The 16,159-nt window shown below is 37.2% G+C and overlaps 1 protein-coding gene across 1 annotated transcript; it reads left to right on the top strand.

The window, feature by feature from the left end:
- The first annotated feature begins 3,761 nt into the window (after nt 1-3,761).
- On the top strand, nt 3,762-15,494 carry LTV1 (LTV1 ribosome biogenesis factor). The gene is made up of 12 exons (XM_085299256.1): nt 3,762-3,788; nt 5,336-5,395; nt 6,215-6,346; nt 7,591-7,779; nt 8,768-8,855; nt 9,644-9,764; nt 10,554-10,794; nt 11,489-11,616; nt 12,578-12,717; nt 13,001-13,053; nt 13,835-14,035; nt 14,649-15,494. Exons 1-12 carry the CDS (start codon nt 3,762-3,764, stop codon nt 14,760-14,762), a joined length of 1,494 nt encoding a protein of 497 aa, XP_085155382.1. The 3' UTR covers nt 14,763-15,494.
- Nucleotides 15,495-16,159: the final 665 nt, after the last annotated feature.

The raw sequence follows: 16,159 nt of genomic DNA, 5'->3' as shown, positions 1-16,159 counted from the left end.
GAATGGGCATCTAAATATATGAGTAGGGGCAAGAAGGATGTGGAGATGGCATATTCTAATTACTTGTCACCATTTAAGCAACTCTTAAGATATTTCTGGTAAAAGAGAATTTGAATTCTGTTTACAACAGAATTGTAAATCTAGGAGAGGTATACAAACATTGTAGACCATGTTTCTGTACATTTGGGAACCAAAAGGTTTGTGACCCTTTCCAGGTCTGTACAGAACAATTGCTCTAACAGTAAATCACGGCAGTATTAACAGGCCATATTTTATAGATTCTGCTGTACCTTAAACACTGGACTTTAAAGAATGTGTATTTTCTGTGGCAGAGCTGGAATACACCATGGGTGCTCAGTGCTAAGAGTCCCTGTGCAGATGACTCTTTCCACTCAAGTCTGCAGGGACACCTCTGAGATGACTGCAGTAAGGAGGGCTTGATGATGCAGCCACCACAGATGCTGGTGATTAAACTCCAGTATGATCTTATTAGGTCAGTAAAGTCAAGAGGTCCTTATGCACTGAATTTGTTATGAGAAGGATTGGGGTCATCTGAAATTGGGGTCACGTGAAATTAAATTTTGGTCTTTCTGCCTTTTTTACTTGGATTCATTGGAATTAAAATTTTGCAGTATGTAATGAAGAAGGTCAGCTATCAATAGGCACTGGGCCTGTTCTTGGACTTCTTCATTTTTTTTTATCAAAGTATCCTTCCTGAATTTCAATAAATATTCATATTTATGACTAAAAGCACGCAAAGCTTATGACTTGATTGCCCACTGCCTGTCATGCTGGATAGTTATTGATAACTATAACAGATGGATGTGAAGTGTTACCAGCTTAGAACTGCTGGCATTTATAAAGCTCACTTTGCACATGTGTAAAAGACTTTCAAAAAATGTGAGGCTTTGGAGAATCAATATGCACAACTTTTTGGTTTATGCAGTGTATATTTAACATAATAATTATAAAATGAATGAATCTACTTCTATTTTAGTAGCTCAGCTTAGAGTGACTGTATAGGATAACTTTAAAGAAGTGGCTGATCTGATACAACATTTTACACAGGCATATTCATATCCGTGACTGCAAGTAACAGTAATTGTTACAAATTAATGAGATAGCTGCTTCTTGTTTTTTTATCTGTACTGTAGTATATACTTACACACACACACACACACACACAGAGGAGTAATTCAATATTGTCATGTGAAGAGGAATGTGTATTTTTCATGCAGTACATAGATTATGCTCGTGTTTTATGTTTTTATTTATTTTAACAAGCAAAAAATGTGCGCTGCCTAGTTGTACAGTCCTGTAGGATACTCTGCTGTGCACAGTTCCAAGTGCCTTAGAAAACTGTTTAGCTTTTTGGATTATAGATACATATGAATGAATATATATAAATATAAAATGAAGAAAATTACCTCAATAAAATTGGTCAGAAAATCTTTCCAGAAAACATTTCCTTCTTTAATCTGTAGCACGTTCTTGGGTGTGTATAATGGAGTCAACTGCAGAGAGCAGTTATTTGTTGGAAGGTGGTCTCCAAAGACTGAATTAAAAGTTACTGCATGCAAATGAAATGAAGGAAGAGTCTTGAAATATTCCTTTTAATCTTGGGAGCCCTTCACACATATGTGGTAGCTCTCTTGTGATAGTCTTACTCATGCAGAGGTGTGTTGAAGTGCTGATAGTCAGGTTAAAAAGGTACAGTATTGTAGCTCAATACTCAGAGACCTCTCCCAGTTTCACAAGTTCTTTATCAGTAAATCAAGCAATTGTTTTCAATAGCTTCAGTGGAATAACTTGGTTGACATGAGAACTGAATCAGAATTACACCTATTGTATTTACATAGACAAGACAGATCTGCACAGCTCAAACTATTCTGCAGTATGTCTGCCCATCATTACACAGTAACGTTACAAAGTAACTGGCAATAACTTTTCCTTTGTAATTATATTATTCTGTACCTCGTGTTATTGCAAGAACTAATAGCAAAATAGTCAGCATAAGGTTTCTCACAAGGAAGGCAGATTGTTGATAATGTTAAAGAACTTTATCTCACCTGGCCAAATCTGAATCTTCTTTAAACTAAGGTAAATACAGACYGAACGAAGTCCAGAGAATCTACTATACTTACTCAAGGATAATTTAAATTAAAAAATAAGCTAGTGCTATTGATATATTATTCATTTTACTATTACTAAAGACTTTTCTGTAAAGGACAGTAATATATTTGAACAAAAACTTGACTTCTTTTCCTGATTATTTAGTTGACTTAGATTATTATTATTGATTTAGATTATTTAGTATTGAATTATGTATGTTAAGCTTTGGCTTTTAAACCAAATGCCTTCTGAACATCTATTTGGTAATTAAGGCAGCTAACTGTACAAATAATTTCTGTGGATTGCTCCAGCATATTATTGTGCAAGCACACCCTCTGCGGTGGGACCATATTGAGCATTCTTCTTCCATAAACATAATAGAAGTGGTTAGTGAGCTGACCCCTTTTCTCCCACTCTCTGTAAATGCTCTTTGTTGTTTTTAAACTGTAAGGCAGCTCAGCAGAGAACACAGTGAGAGAGTAYCCTGGTATAGATGACCTTGTAAGGCTTAGGTAAGATTTGAACTTTAAATGGAGTCTCCATCTGAGAGACTGCTGCATACACATTTCACATACATGTGATATTGAATTTTGAAAGATCAATTGGAAGCAGAAGAATAAAACTTAGGTATCAACAAAGGAGATACCAGGATGGTGTTTACTATTGCTAATCTCACAATTTTAAAATTAATATCTACATGTACTGTTGTTGAGATAAAGACTCGGTCTTCTGAGATAAGGGAGCCTCTTGCTCTATTCACAGTCATAGTAAAGCTTCTTTCTACTTAAACCCACAGAATTGAAAAAGAAAAGACAGTGTGTGGATACGAGTTAAGATAGACAACCCTGAGATGTAAAATACTGAAGAGGTAAATTTAATTTGTCCCAAATGAAATAGATGATGAAGCTGAGTGCAAAAGCTAGTTTTTCCAACTTCCAAGCTGACGAACACTCCTATACCAGATGYTAAATATAGGGAATGAGAGTATTGTTACTGTTGGGTAAGAAGTTGTCCATTTCTCAGTATGAGGGATAATCCTCCTACTGAGTCTAACGATGAGTACTTTGCACCATGCAGTGTTTTGTAGGGATGCTTGAGTTAGCTCAGGGGCCTGGAAGCAATAAGGACTAGTTTACTTTCTAGTAAAAGAGAGAGAGAACTGCTGAGCACTATGTTTTTAACAGTTTGACTATTCCGTTCACTTTATCCAAGTTACCTAGTTAAAAGCTAGCTCAGCTCTGTCACTGGTTTTGCAGCACAGACATATTACAGGAAAGGAGTTAGTCCTCAGTGCAAACTTGAAAAATCCATTCACAGCATGCAGCCAAAGGACTGCTAGCTCTCCAGACTCTGTGAGGTGTGAATTAAATTTTTATGTGGCTCAAAGCCACAAGATAGCCACCATATATTTTTTAAAAGCAAGAGAAAAGGAGGCTCTAGGCTTTTCTCAGAAATAAGCAGGGATAATTTGGCACCCCCAAGTATAGAAGCTATTGGAGTGGATCAGATTAGCTCATCCATTTCCTTAGGATTAATGTGACGGAACTCATCTTAAAGCTTCAAGACTTCAGAAAATATTAGAAAGGCAAACATCTGTACTCTTGGAGCTTTAGTGACACCTGCTGAAAAATACTGAAATTCACTGAAACATGATTCAAGCTCATTACTATTTTAAGGTATACATATATTCCTAGGTTTAGAAATACACACATAATATGTGGATCAGTTATTTTAATAATAGTTATTTCTTAATTGAATAAAAATTCTTTCAATAGCTGTTCATATTTTTAATTGTCTATGTACACATAGAAGAAATTCCTCCCTTTTTGTGGTTTACGCTTTCTTTTGAAATGTAACAAACCAGTTTTGCATAATATTCCTAAAATTCCAAGCATATTTTTTCATAGCAAGGAGTGTGTGTGTGTGTGTGTGTGTTTTCGTGCATGAGTGTGCACACAGGCATGCTACAAGGCAGAGATAAACTCTTTTAACTAGTGAGAGTGTAAGTACCACAAGAAATATGAACTCATAGACGGAGAAAGAACACTGATAACAGAAATACATATTTATACATACAACTGTTATTTACACCTCACCCTTCAAACTCAGCCTGAACATAAGCTAGCACGGAGCAATACTGGAAAACGGTGTGACGGACACCTCTGAAGCACGGTTAGTTGAAACCCCCCTTTCTGGGCAGGAGAGTGTGTGTGTGTGAGAGTGTGTGTGTATGGGGCGCGGAGGGATTTGCTATTGCTCTTAGCCCAGCCASGCACCCCCGGCACGGCAGCCGCTAACCGCCGCTTGCGGCCCCRCGCGCGGCCGAAACGACCCCCCGCCAGCCCCGCGCGGGCCACGCCCCTAACGGCCACTCCGCCCCAGCCCGGCCCCGCCGCCGACGGGCACGCGCCCGGCGGGCACAGCAGGGGGCGGGGCCTCGGACCCTAAACCCGCGCCTTCCTGTCAGCTGGCTCCGCCCCTTGCCCTGCGGCCGCCCCCTTCCGGTGGGCGGGGGCGGCAGCTGCGCACGCGCCTTGCCCTTTGGCCCGCCCGTAGCTTTCCGCACTAGCGGGCCCGCTGGCGGGCGGAACCATTCTGGACAAATTGGGCGGGAGGGGAGAAGACGCGGACGCGGAGGGGGGGGCAGAGGAGTTCCTTCTGTACATTCAGGTCGTCTCTTTTTTTCAATTTCAGAGCTATCTAGCTTGAGAAAACTCCTGTTGCTCTCGTAACTGAGAAAAAGCAACGTGCCCGGCGTGGCAGACCTATCGGCCTCCCCCCGGCGGTCAGTGGTTTGTCCCAGCAGGAAGCTGGCAGCCCGGCCGTGGTAAGGGCGGGCGGAGGCCGCGTGTGCGGTAGGAGCCGCTGTCGCCGCGCTGCTCTCGCGCTATGGTGAGTGCGGCCGTTGCGCCGGGGCCGCGCGCTTGTGTCGGTTGCCTGGCGATGGAGGGGGGAGGGGAGCAGATTTGGGAGCCTGCAGCCGTTTAACCGTCGCTCCCCTTCCCCTAGCTCATCCCCCCCCCTCCATTTTTGGGGGTTGAAATCAGGCCGTTTCCTCGGTGGGGTTGGAGGGGAGCAGCACGCCTGATGAAGCGTCGCGCTTGCAGGGCTGSGCTGGGCTGGGCTGGGCGGCGGGGAGCAGCAGCCTGCGCCTCACGGGCGGCCCGCACCGCCCGCGCGGCGGTGGCTGAGGCCATTGGAATGATTTCTGGGTTCGCCGTAGGCCAGTGCTAAGAGGCGGCGTCCGGCTTCGCTGCTTGATGTCCGGCAGCGTTACTGTTTTGTAAGCACGTCGCTTGTATTACTAGTCAGCAGAAAGTTTGCTCGTAGGGGTGGTAATGTTGTCTACTTCCTAGAGCTTCTTATGTTTCATTTTATGATTATTCTAAGTTTTTTATGTTTTTAACTAGAGATGAATTTTGACAGCTGATGTGCTCTGGACCTTGACACTAAATAACTTTTAAAGAGGATAGCTTAGATCAATACAATAGTTTCTGTGTTGCATATATTTGCCATCAAAACATTAAAATGTTTCAGTCAGGTGCATTACCTTGTAACTTATATGGCTTTTGCTCATGTAAGAAAAAAACATTTTTTTTTGATCTAGAACGTGAATGTGTTTGTGTTTTTCAAGTTATGTCTGCATAATAGTGCAACTGATAATTGTCAGGGTTGATGTTGGAATACTTGTGTAGAAACATCTGCCTAAACAATTTTCAAGAGGCTGTGTTTATCTCGATGAATTTTTCTTGTATTTTTTTTGATGAAGTTTGTTTCAGATATGCCCCAGTATTTAGAAAGAAGTTACTTATAAATCTCTTTGAAGGATTGTATGCTAAGATGTATATGCTATGATCAAGTATTTATTTCATATTGGTGTGTTGCCATTTTGCAGCTGAATACAACTGCATATGCTACTGGAACACATGAAGTGACTTATGCTTGTGGGGAGAAGAGCTGAGTGAAATATAACTAATTTCTTGTTTTGTGTCTATGTTTTAAGACTTTATGTTAATAGAGTATATTTTAGGAAAAAATCCTTCTTTGATGCATTTAATATCATTTTTTATTAATGATTGACATAACCAAGTGTCTTTTGCAGCCTCACAAGAGGAAGAAACCCTTCATAGAGAAGAAGAAAGCTGTAACATTTCACTTAGTGCACAGAAGTCAGAGGGATCCACTTGTTGCTGATGATACTGCACCCCAGAGAGTGCTGCTGCCTGCACAGAAAGTAAATACTTGCTTTTAGTATTGAGATTCTAATAAGAAATGCTGCGGTAGAAAAAAGCGAATATGCAGTCTTACAATTCAGAGAGAAGATGGTTAAATGCCAGTGTTCAGATGCATCTTGTTAGTAATTTTTGTCTGCTGCCTTAAGGAGGTGAAACTTGAGTATCATCTTGCTGACCTGTTTGTGTGTTTGGTCTCCCCGCATGTACTATACACGCCTTTGAAATGATTCAGATGCATTCTGACAGAACAGCAGAAGTTCTGGAAGTGTTGTGTTGCAATGCTTTCAGAAAAATCAGTTGTGTGGAGAGCTAAAACTTTGTTGCTGAAAGATTGATAGAGATAGAACATCATATGTCCGTTCTTTTTGCTGGCCAGTTAAGATACACTTCTGAACAAACGTGTACTCAGCCTGAAGGTAGGTGGTGAAATAGGAGACAACAGAGAAATGAGAACAAAGATTATTAAAAGGAAGGTCATGCAGATTGTTGAAGGTATGACTGGGGTAGAAGGAGGGGAAGTTGTAGGGGATTTGATAGTTGTGAATTACTGCCTAATGGATGGAAATATGGCTAATTGGCAACAGGGATACAAATATATTAAAAACAACCACAACAAAAGATCCTCTTATACACCCTGAAAAAAACAGGCTCTGTTGGTTGTGCTGCTTTTTTTTTTTTTTTTTTTTAAGTTGCTTAAATTCCTGTTCAGACAGCATCTAAACACTTGACTAAGTGGTTACAACATTCTAGTTGTTTGGGTGTTAGGATGAGGAGTGGAGAGGGGACTACAGGGACTGCTGTGGAGTCAATATAATCTGGACCAATTTAAAGAAATTCACTCCGTAGAATTCTTTCAATATTTTACCGTTTCTTTTAATACTGAGGATTGTAAAAATTGTGCTCAAGTGCTTTAATGCAAAAATGTGGAACACTGTGCTAGTGGTCCAGTTAAGTTAATGATTAGTTCTTGCTTCTAAAGTATGCTTTTTTTTTTTCTTTCCATGTAAACTAACTTATCCAGTGGTATTTTAATCAAGAGTTTCTTTCTCAGTACATTTTTTGCCCTACACTGAAGCTCACTTTATTGCTATATTTTCTATTAATTTCTTTCTAAAAGCTTTTTCTCTGTGCGTGCGTATGGTTTGTAAGAATTTAGGCATTCTAATTGATTTGTTACTTTCTTTCTTGCTAATAAGTTTTAAATAGGCTTAATTTGCTATTTTTTTTTCTTAACAATTTCAAGGGGCATGAAGAGCGGAGAAAGGAAGAGCAGCGGAAGTATGGAGTGTTCTTTGATGACGACTATGACTATTTGCAGCATCTGAAAGAAGCATGTGGTCCTTCTGAGCTTGTGCCTTCTGTGTGTGGTCAACAAAACAGAATTGTGGTGACAAGGGAGGGGCGCATAGAGGAGGAGATTCAACAAATTCCAGTAAGTGTGGTATTTTTGTTACTTATCTTGTACTTTTGAGATGAGTATCCTATAGACGCATTAGCCCTGTTCCACAAATGTTGCAGTGGTTGTGATCTGTATAAAAATCGTCCTTTTGACCCACAATCAAAGACTTTCCTACAAATAGAAAGAAAAATTGACAAGCCAAAGTTTGTTGTTGATCAAATTTTTATTAGCCAGCAGTGTTAAAACATTTTATATACCCTGACAAGCTTTTCTTGACAGATAGGATCTCCAAAGATACTTGTTTGAAAAAGTTGTGTATTTTCTGATGTTGGCATTTATTTTTAACAAGCTCAAACCTGTTCATTACTCTAGGACTTCTGAATATACCAGGGTATGTTACCAGGGAGTAGGAATGAGCTTTTTATTTGCTGGTGTAACTTTTGGAATTACCTGTTGCTAGATCATGTTGGACTGGACAATCATTAAATCATTTCAAGCAATGATGTACTCAGTTGCCAATCGGTCACTTCTAATTGAGGAACTTTGGTTTTACAAAATAATGTGATTTTGATTAGAACTGATGTTCTTAGAAGTACCTTTCAAGTACAGTTTGGTGACCCCATGTAAGATCTAAAATTATTATAGGTACATATGTTTGTAACCTTTTTAGTAAGCCTTTCAATAAAGGGATAATTTCAAATATGTGTTAAGATAATCATAAATTTCACTGTACCTCCAGTACAGCTATTCTCCAAAAAGCTTCAGAGATGAAAAGATACTGTTGCTATTTACACAGAGTATTCATGTGGGGATAAATACTGCCAACACTTTAGTTATAAAGTAACTTTGTTACTCTAGTAACTCTGGAAATTTGGTATCAGTAAAATAGCACTTGTCTTACTGTGCAAGTAGCACTTGCAGAGTTTCTTTCAGTCACATAATTATCTGTGCGATTTGTTAATGGAAACTCAACCGAAAAACTGAGAACAACTCTTTTATTTATTATTATTATTTTTAATAGGCCCCATCTATTAAATTGCCTTCCTCAGTATTTGCAACGGAGTTTGAAGAGGATGTGGGCTTGTTAAATAAAGCTGCCCCTGTTTCAGGTATCATTAAATCTTTCATCTTCTATAAGTGAATTGCCTTTTAGGTACTAAATGGAAATTATGACTTTGACTACGGTGTCATTATTTTTGCTTTGGAACAGGCTCTTACTGTATTGTTACTGCGTTAGTACTTGATTGCCATGAATTCAAGTGCAGAGCTTGATTTTTCACTCTCGAAATATCTCATCCTTTTGAATGCTGAAGGGTATTTGCTTTCCTTCAGTAGTATGATTTCAGTGTTTCATGGTTTGTATGCTTTTATTATGTACCTGTGTTTGCACTAAACATTCACTTAACGGCTACTGGAATTTCTTGTAAGGGGGACCAACGCAGTAGTTCTCCCTATCTGAAAAGCTGGTTGTTAAACACAGTTCTGTGAATTGCCATAGAGAAACAGTTTCCTGAGCTTTTGTAATGTAGGAAACGTTGAGGAGAAGGAGGTAGGGTTGGCAGTTGATCATGTAGTATGCTTGGATAATTTATCTTCTATAATATTCTAAGTAGAATACATTAGAATATTTTTTGTCAACTTTTGACCTCAGGAGGGTGTTCTTTTCTGAATGAGGAAATTTGACAAGAGGCTGATGATTTGCCCTGGTGTGCATCAGAATACAAATATTAATGAGGAATTTTGTGCTTCTTAAGTTTAATCTCTCTTTAGCACAAGTTAGTAGTCCAATTGGATTGTGTGTGTGTGAGGGGGGGGKTTGTGTTTTGTGTGTGTTTTTGTTTTTTTGCCTGGGAACTGGCTTYGTGATGTCACAGCAACTTTGTTTTTAATTTTTTAGGGCCACGGCTAGATTTTGACCCTGATATTGTTGCAGCTCTTGATGATGATTTTGAATTTGACAATCCAGAAAATATTCTGGAAGATGATTTTGTTCTTCAAGCAAATGAACCAGAAAAAGGGTACATGGAGCTTTATAGAACTGTTTATATCAGAAGTAAATAGGAATGATGCTATTTGTTATTTTAAGTGCTGTTGTTGTAGGAAGCAGAGTGGTTTTGGATTTCAAATGGAATACTTGTGTATTAAAGGAAAAAAGTTTTACCTTGTGTTACATGGGTGATAATTTCAAAAAAAAAAAAATCAAATTTTCCTGCCCTATTCAAGGTAGAAGATAGGGTTCACTTGTTACCTTGACTTTGCAAATTTTAAATATTAATATATGTAATGTATGCAATACATAGAATTCTTGAGCTATTTAAAGCATTACCATCTGTCACACTGAAAATGCTTCAGGAATATTATTGACCAAAACTAGAGTGCATTTACAGCACCTTTAGAAATGTTTCATGTGATATCTCACTGAATGCTACTTTTTTAGGCTTTTGGACTGTTTTCATTTGATAACCAGTGAGAAGTGTTGCAAGCTTTATTATTCAAGTGTGCGGCTGTGGTGGTGGTGGTTCCCCCCCACTTTGACATACATAAGTGAATGTGAATATAACTGCTGAATCACACATCTGGTGACAAAAAGAGAGGTTAACAAACTCTTTCAGCTTTCAGACAAAACGTAGTGTTATCCTGACTTTGGTAGCGCTGCTATTACTAATTTTTTTTTAACTGGCTTGAGAATAATTACTTTTTAACTTTGCTCCTCAAAACTTAAATCTCTTTTTACCAAATTGTGTCAGACAACTCAAGATTGGGTAGAAGGGCAATTGTCATTATTCTAAAACTGTTCTATGCTTCAGTGGTTCAGATGCTGAGGATGAAGATGAATGGGAAGATGTAGAGGATGAAAAAGACAGTTGTAGTAGTGATGAAGATTGTGGTTCAGAAGGTCCTTTATCAGAAGATGGAGTTAATGGACAGATGAAAGAGTTTCTTTTCATGCAAGAAGAAACCAGGAGTCGTTTCACAGAATATTCTATGACATCTTCAGTAATGAGAAGGAATGAACAATTAACCCTATTGGATGACAGATTTGAGAAGGTGGGGCAGCTCAAGAATAAGAATGTGAACTTATTTGCTAAATTTAAGGGTGTTAAATAACGTTGTTTGACTTTTGAGTCCTCTTCTTATAAGCTGGTGTCCTGTATGCATGTGTAAATTCTTATTGCCTTTAGTTCTCAGGACTTCAAACAGTTGTTTTGTATTTTGTGTGTGAAGTGGCTTGTTTTTAATAGGTTGTAATGTTAATTGATATAGTTAAAATATCCTGCTAAGTTTTTCAGTAGCTGTGGTGTGCATTTATAGTGAGTGTTACACTTCTGTCTGAGAGGTTCAGTTCTATGCAGTAAATGAAGCACAGATTTCTGGCAAAGACTTGCTCTCACCATGTCTCACCACTGGGCCATGTTCACATTCATGAAGTGAACATGAGAACTGTGGAAACACAACTTTTGTATTGAACAGTGACAGTGACAAGCTTTCTAAAGTCCACACTGAAATAGTGCATCAAAATAAGACACATCTTCCAGAAGCTGATCTATGTATTACTAAAAGATAATCTTGTGGCTCCTATGCTGAAAGAATATTGAGAGCGGAGACTAAATCTACTGCAAATCAATCTTTATCTTTTTTTTTTTTTTTTTTTTTTTTTTTGGTCGATGGAAATACGCAGTTTAGTCTGTCCAGACATTGTGTGACAAATGCAATCTAATCACAAATATCTACTTTATTTTAGTTTTTTGAACAATTTGATGAGGACGAAATTGGAGCTTTGGATAATGTGGAATTAGAAGGCTATATTAACACTGACAACACTCGGTTACAGGAAGTCTTGAATGATTACTACAAAGAGAAAGCAAAAAAGTATGTATTCAGACATACTGCTTCGCATAAGTAAGCTTGAGTGTGTTATTTCCAGTTCTTCTAGATGAAGATTACATCTTTCAAGAAAATAATGTTACATTACAGTGTTATCTATTTTTGTCACTTCAAATGAAAGCCAATTCTGAGTTATGAAATGATTAAATTAAGTGGAGGCATTTTGTTCAGGTTTGTGAGGTTGTGTTCTTCTTGTATAATTTTATTATATTTAATGTAACTAGTAAGAGGCATTCTTTTTTTTTTTTTTTTGTACAGCTTATGTTTTTCCTTATACCTTAGCTTTCATTTTTAACAGGCTCTATGGCCAAGTATGTTCTGTCTCTGCAGGTATGCAGCTGCTTCCACTGTTTACCTAGTTACATGATTTTAAACTCACAGGCACCTCTTGCCAGTGAACAGCTGTTTGGAGCACTGCATAAATGAGCACTTACAAAGCAACTCACTGCCAGCGTGAGGTTGCAGTTCTACAGTATGTTCACTTAAAGTTGGTAATATTATGTAGAAGTTAAATAGCTAGATGTTTACAAGTCAGTCTTGTATTTCCTGAGAGATACTGTTATGTGCACTTTGTAGTGAAAGACGACTGGTCAGTAGCAGAGTAATCACCTCTGCAGCTGCTTTGCCTTCAGGCTTCTAGATTTCTTCCCTTCCTGTCCTATAGTCACAAATATTGTGTTCCAGATGCATCTAAATTGCAGATATATTTGAGTTGTCATCTATCCTTCTTGTTTAAATGTTTTAGATTATTTTTGAGATGCTTATATAAGGASAAGTATTTTTGTCTCAAGCTTACATTAGGGCTAGCTTGTTTTGTTGAGGGGAGGCTGGTTTTACAAAACTACATATTTTCAATAAAAGATAATCTTTTTTTTTTTTTTTTCCCAGTGTCAAACTAATTTGGTATTTTTGCTTATTTACCTCTGTTCTTCGTACTTCTTCCAAGTTGTGTGAAACTGGATGCTCTTGAACCTTGTGAAGATTTAGACTCTCCCATTAATGAAGAAAGCGAGGAAGAAAAGGAAGAAATAGTAGCTCTAGTTATTGAGGAATCCAAAGAAAAGTGGGATTGTGAATCAATTTTGAGTAAGTATTTTGGAGTTCTCATGTCTATTCCTAGATCTCAAAGTAAATTAGTGGTTATCTCAGGATTTTTGGAACAATGCTTCTAAGTAAAATGGCTTATGCTTCTGGTATACAGTAGCGGAAATTCTGCCCAAATAAAATTATTGCTTGTATGCAGATATCTTAATTCTTGTAATTTTATATCTTCAAAAATTATGTAGTAGTACAATTCATAATAAACTGATTTCTATCTGTAAGCTTTTTCTTCACTACTTCTTCACTTTTTTTTTTTCCCTAACCATAGGTACGTATTCAAACTTGTATAATCACCCAAAGCTTATTGAGGAACCATCAAAGGTAAAATCATTAAACTTACTCTGAGTAACAGCCAGGTTTGAGAAACAGCCAGGCCTGAGAATAGTTGAGACAAAAGTGATTATTTTCTCTATGGATGCCTACTTCTACAGTCATATGTGAAGGAAGGAGGGAGCAGAAAAGAGAATTGGAAAATATTATTGGTATTCTGGTATTATTTCATCATGGAAAGATTTGGATAACATTTTCTTATTAAAAAGAAAATTGAGGAAGGCCTTGATTAATTTGAAATTCAGAATTTCAAACTTAGACAAACTTACCTTGTTGTTATTACTAATATAACTTTGTAATATATGTCTTACAACCACATATTAGAGTTTTATTTTGAAAATACTTTTTGATTCCTTTTTATGCTTTCGGAGAAACTATTTTAGTTCTTTGGCCTTCCAAGAACTTCCCCCATTAAAATCAGAGCATAACTTGATGTTTTCAGATGTGTGAGATTTTAAAGGCAACTTTCTTGAAACTTTATCAAGAAGCATTACGTGTGCCCTTAAATCCTTTTTCAGTAATGTTTATATAAATAAGAGAGAGAACTTTTTTTTTGGTTCCAGATTCTGTCCACAGGTGTTTGCTTGATTTCTTTCTTTAGGTGTAACAACATCCATTTTTCTGAGGGAAAAGCATAGTGTGAGGAACCCTATATATTTATGATTGTCAAATCTGAACTATAAGTCCTATTTTTATACTTTATAGATAAGGTAATTCTGTAATTCTTGGAGAGAAAGCTAAAGACCATTTATATATGTACTTTTTATTCTAGCCCAAGCCAATCAAAATTTCCCAGAAGACTGGAATTCCTCTGCACATCTTGCCTCAGAAAGGTCTTACAGCTAAACAAGTTGAACGCATGCAAATGATAAATGGCAGTGACCTGCCGAGAGCGTCAGCACAGCCACGTTCCAAAAATGAGACCAAAGAAGATCGCAAAGCTAGAAAGCAGGCAATAAAAGAAGAACGAAAGGTAAGATGTACACCTTATTCAAGTAAAACATGCAAAAATGTGTTATACTATCTGAATTCTGTTTGATGAACTTTTTCAAAGACCATTTGGTTTGTGTCTGGGAATCAGTGGGAAAAACTTGCTATTCCCAAAGGCTAATGATAACTTTCTTTCAATGGATTTTTCTTTTTTTTTGAAAAGAAGCAAACTTTGTAATTTTGTCATTTTCTATCTCCTACATGGAAATTTTGAACCTTTTATTGTAGCCACTATTACATAGTTAATAAGGAAATTAAGGGGCCTCTTGCAGCATTTATAAATGAAAAGAAAAATAATATTTCAGATAACACAGTGGAGAGAGCCTTTGAAATAAGGAGAGGAAAACCTAATTGGCCACGATAATATGCTAGTTGCTTTTATTCAGGAACAGATACTGTCAGCATATTAGAAGCTTCAGTTAGTTGGAGATGATAATTTGGAGGTACACAGGTTAATCTGACTACTTTAATCAGTGGTCGTAAATAAGATTATTGTCCAGATCAATGCTGTTTTCATGATGTGGAAGAGTTAATTTGAATGGTTCTCTTTGCATGTTATGTCTATTTTATAAATATGTAATTTTTTTTTTGCACAGGAACGCAGAATGGAGAAGAAAGCCAACAAACTAGCCTTCAAATTGGAGAAAACAAGACAGGAAAAAGAGTTGCTCAATCTGAAACGAAATGTACAAGGACTGAAGCTGTCTTAATGAAATGGGGGAGCTTTCATTGTAAAAATGCCCTTATGTTTTTGCCTGTATTGAAAAGGGAACTGCTAACTTACAACTTTGGCCATCATGCACAAACAAGTTGTTAAAATATTTTTGTAATAAGAGCCAGCAACTTGTCATTCTTTATGAATTGAAGTTTTACATTCTGAAACAAACTTAAACAATGTATTAATAATGTTGCATTCTGTCATGAATGACATAGTAACTATCGATAACCAGCATTATACTAGATATGTATAATAAAAATATTTTTTAAGTAGCTGTCACTGGACAAAATTTCATGAATTTGTTGAATATATTCAGCAAATCAGCAAAATTCTGAAGATTTGATCCACTTGGACTCATCTATTAAGTTATTTATCTGAGTTTGTACAGAACACTGTGCCCATTTGTCTTCCTTCCCTTATATTGGCACTTAGCTATGGTGCCTTGATATAGCAGTCTCAATTCAAGGAGTTTTCATCCCTTTTTTGTTTTTCTGTAGTCTGTTATTTATTGTTTGGGTAGTAGTATAAAAGATGTAAATAAACTTTTGTGAAGAATGCTGTCTGAAAAGCTGATGCGTAGCTGGACGACAACCCTCTTATCTAACTTGAGTTTTACCTTTCTTAGTTGTTTTTTTTTTTTTTTTTTTTTTTAAGTTTCAGCTAGTGTTGCAAATGCAGTAGGCAATGACCATTCATTTTGCCATTAAAAGTAACTTTATTGCAAGGACTCAGTCTGAATATTTTGTGGCAAAAAATATGTAATAAACAGCAGCTACTTGATACAGAAACTAGAAAAATACCATCTGTTGCAGATAGCCATCATTTTGATTTCCCTGAAGTACTGTTCCTGAAGTCTTACATTCAGTTTGATTTCACTAAAATATAAATTTATAACCTAACACAATTGTTACTAAGACAGCTTCTGAAAAGGGACAGAGAGCCAGTATATTAGACTTAGTCTAACCCTGAATTTCCATAGTGTGTATATGAGTAATTCTGATAGTGAACAGCCCATACATATGAATGACGTCAGTAGGGTTTATTTTACCTCCTTATGACTTTCTGTGTTCATGAGGCCCTCACCTCTAGCTCTAGATTGARCATTCCCCTGCCTTTGGGTGAAAAGTTAACTTTTTATAGTATGGAAAACTAATCAATGTATCAGTAGGGTGAACTGACTACCAGAAGTATCTTAAATAGTCCTCTCTTTTGTGAATGCCCAATAAGTACAAGCTATTAGAAGTGCTTTTAATGTACAGAAATAATTCAGTAATACCTATTTTTAATGGAGGAAGGCATTTAAAGCATCTTTGAATTGATAAAGTGAAACAGTTTGGGAGAACAGATGAATGCTCAAGTCCCCAAGTCTCAAACTGATCTGTCAATACA

This window comes from Rhea americana, unplaced genomic scaffold (genome assembly GCF_003343005.1).
Source record: "Rhea americana isolate MKP2758 unplaced genomic scaffold, rheAme1 scaffold_149, whole genome shotgun sequence".
NCBI classification, from domain to species: domain Eukaryota; kingdom Metazoa; phylum Chordata; class Aves; order Rheiformes; family Rheidae; genus Rhea; species Rhea americana.
This window is presented reverse-complemented; position numbering and strand designations above follow the sequence as displayed.

Coding starts and splice junctions, on each gene's coding strand:
- LTV1 (XM_085299256.1), top strand. CDS start 3,762: ATGATTCAAGCTCATTACTATTTTAAG. Junction 6,347..7,590: donor TGCTGCTGCCTGCACAGAAA/GTAAATACTTGC, acceptor AACAATTTCAAG/GGGCATGAAGAGCGGAGAAA. Junction 8,856..9,643: donor TAAAGCTGCCCCTGTTTCAG/GTATCATTAAAT, acceptor TTAATTTTTTAG/GGCCACGGCTAGATTTTGAC.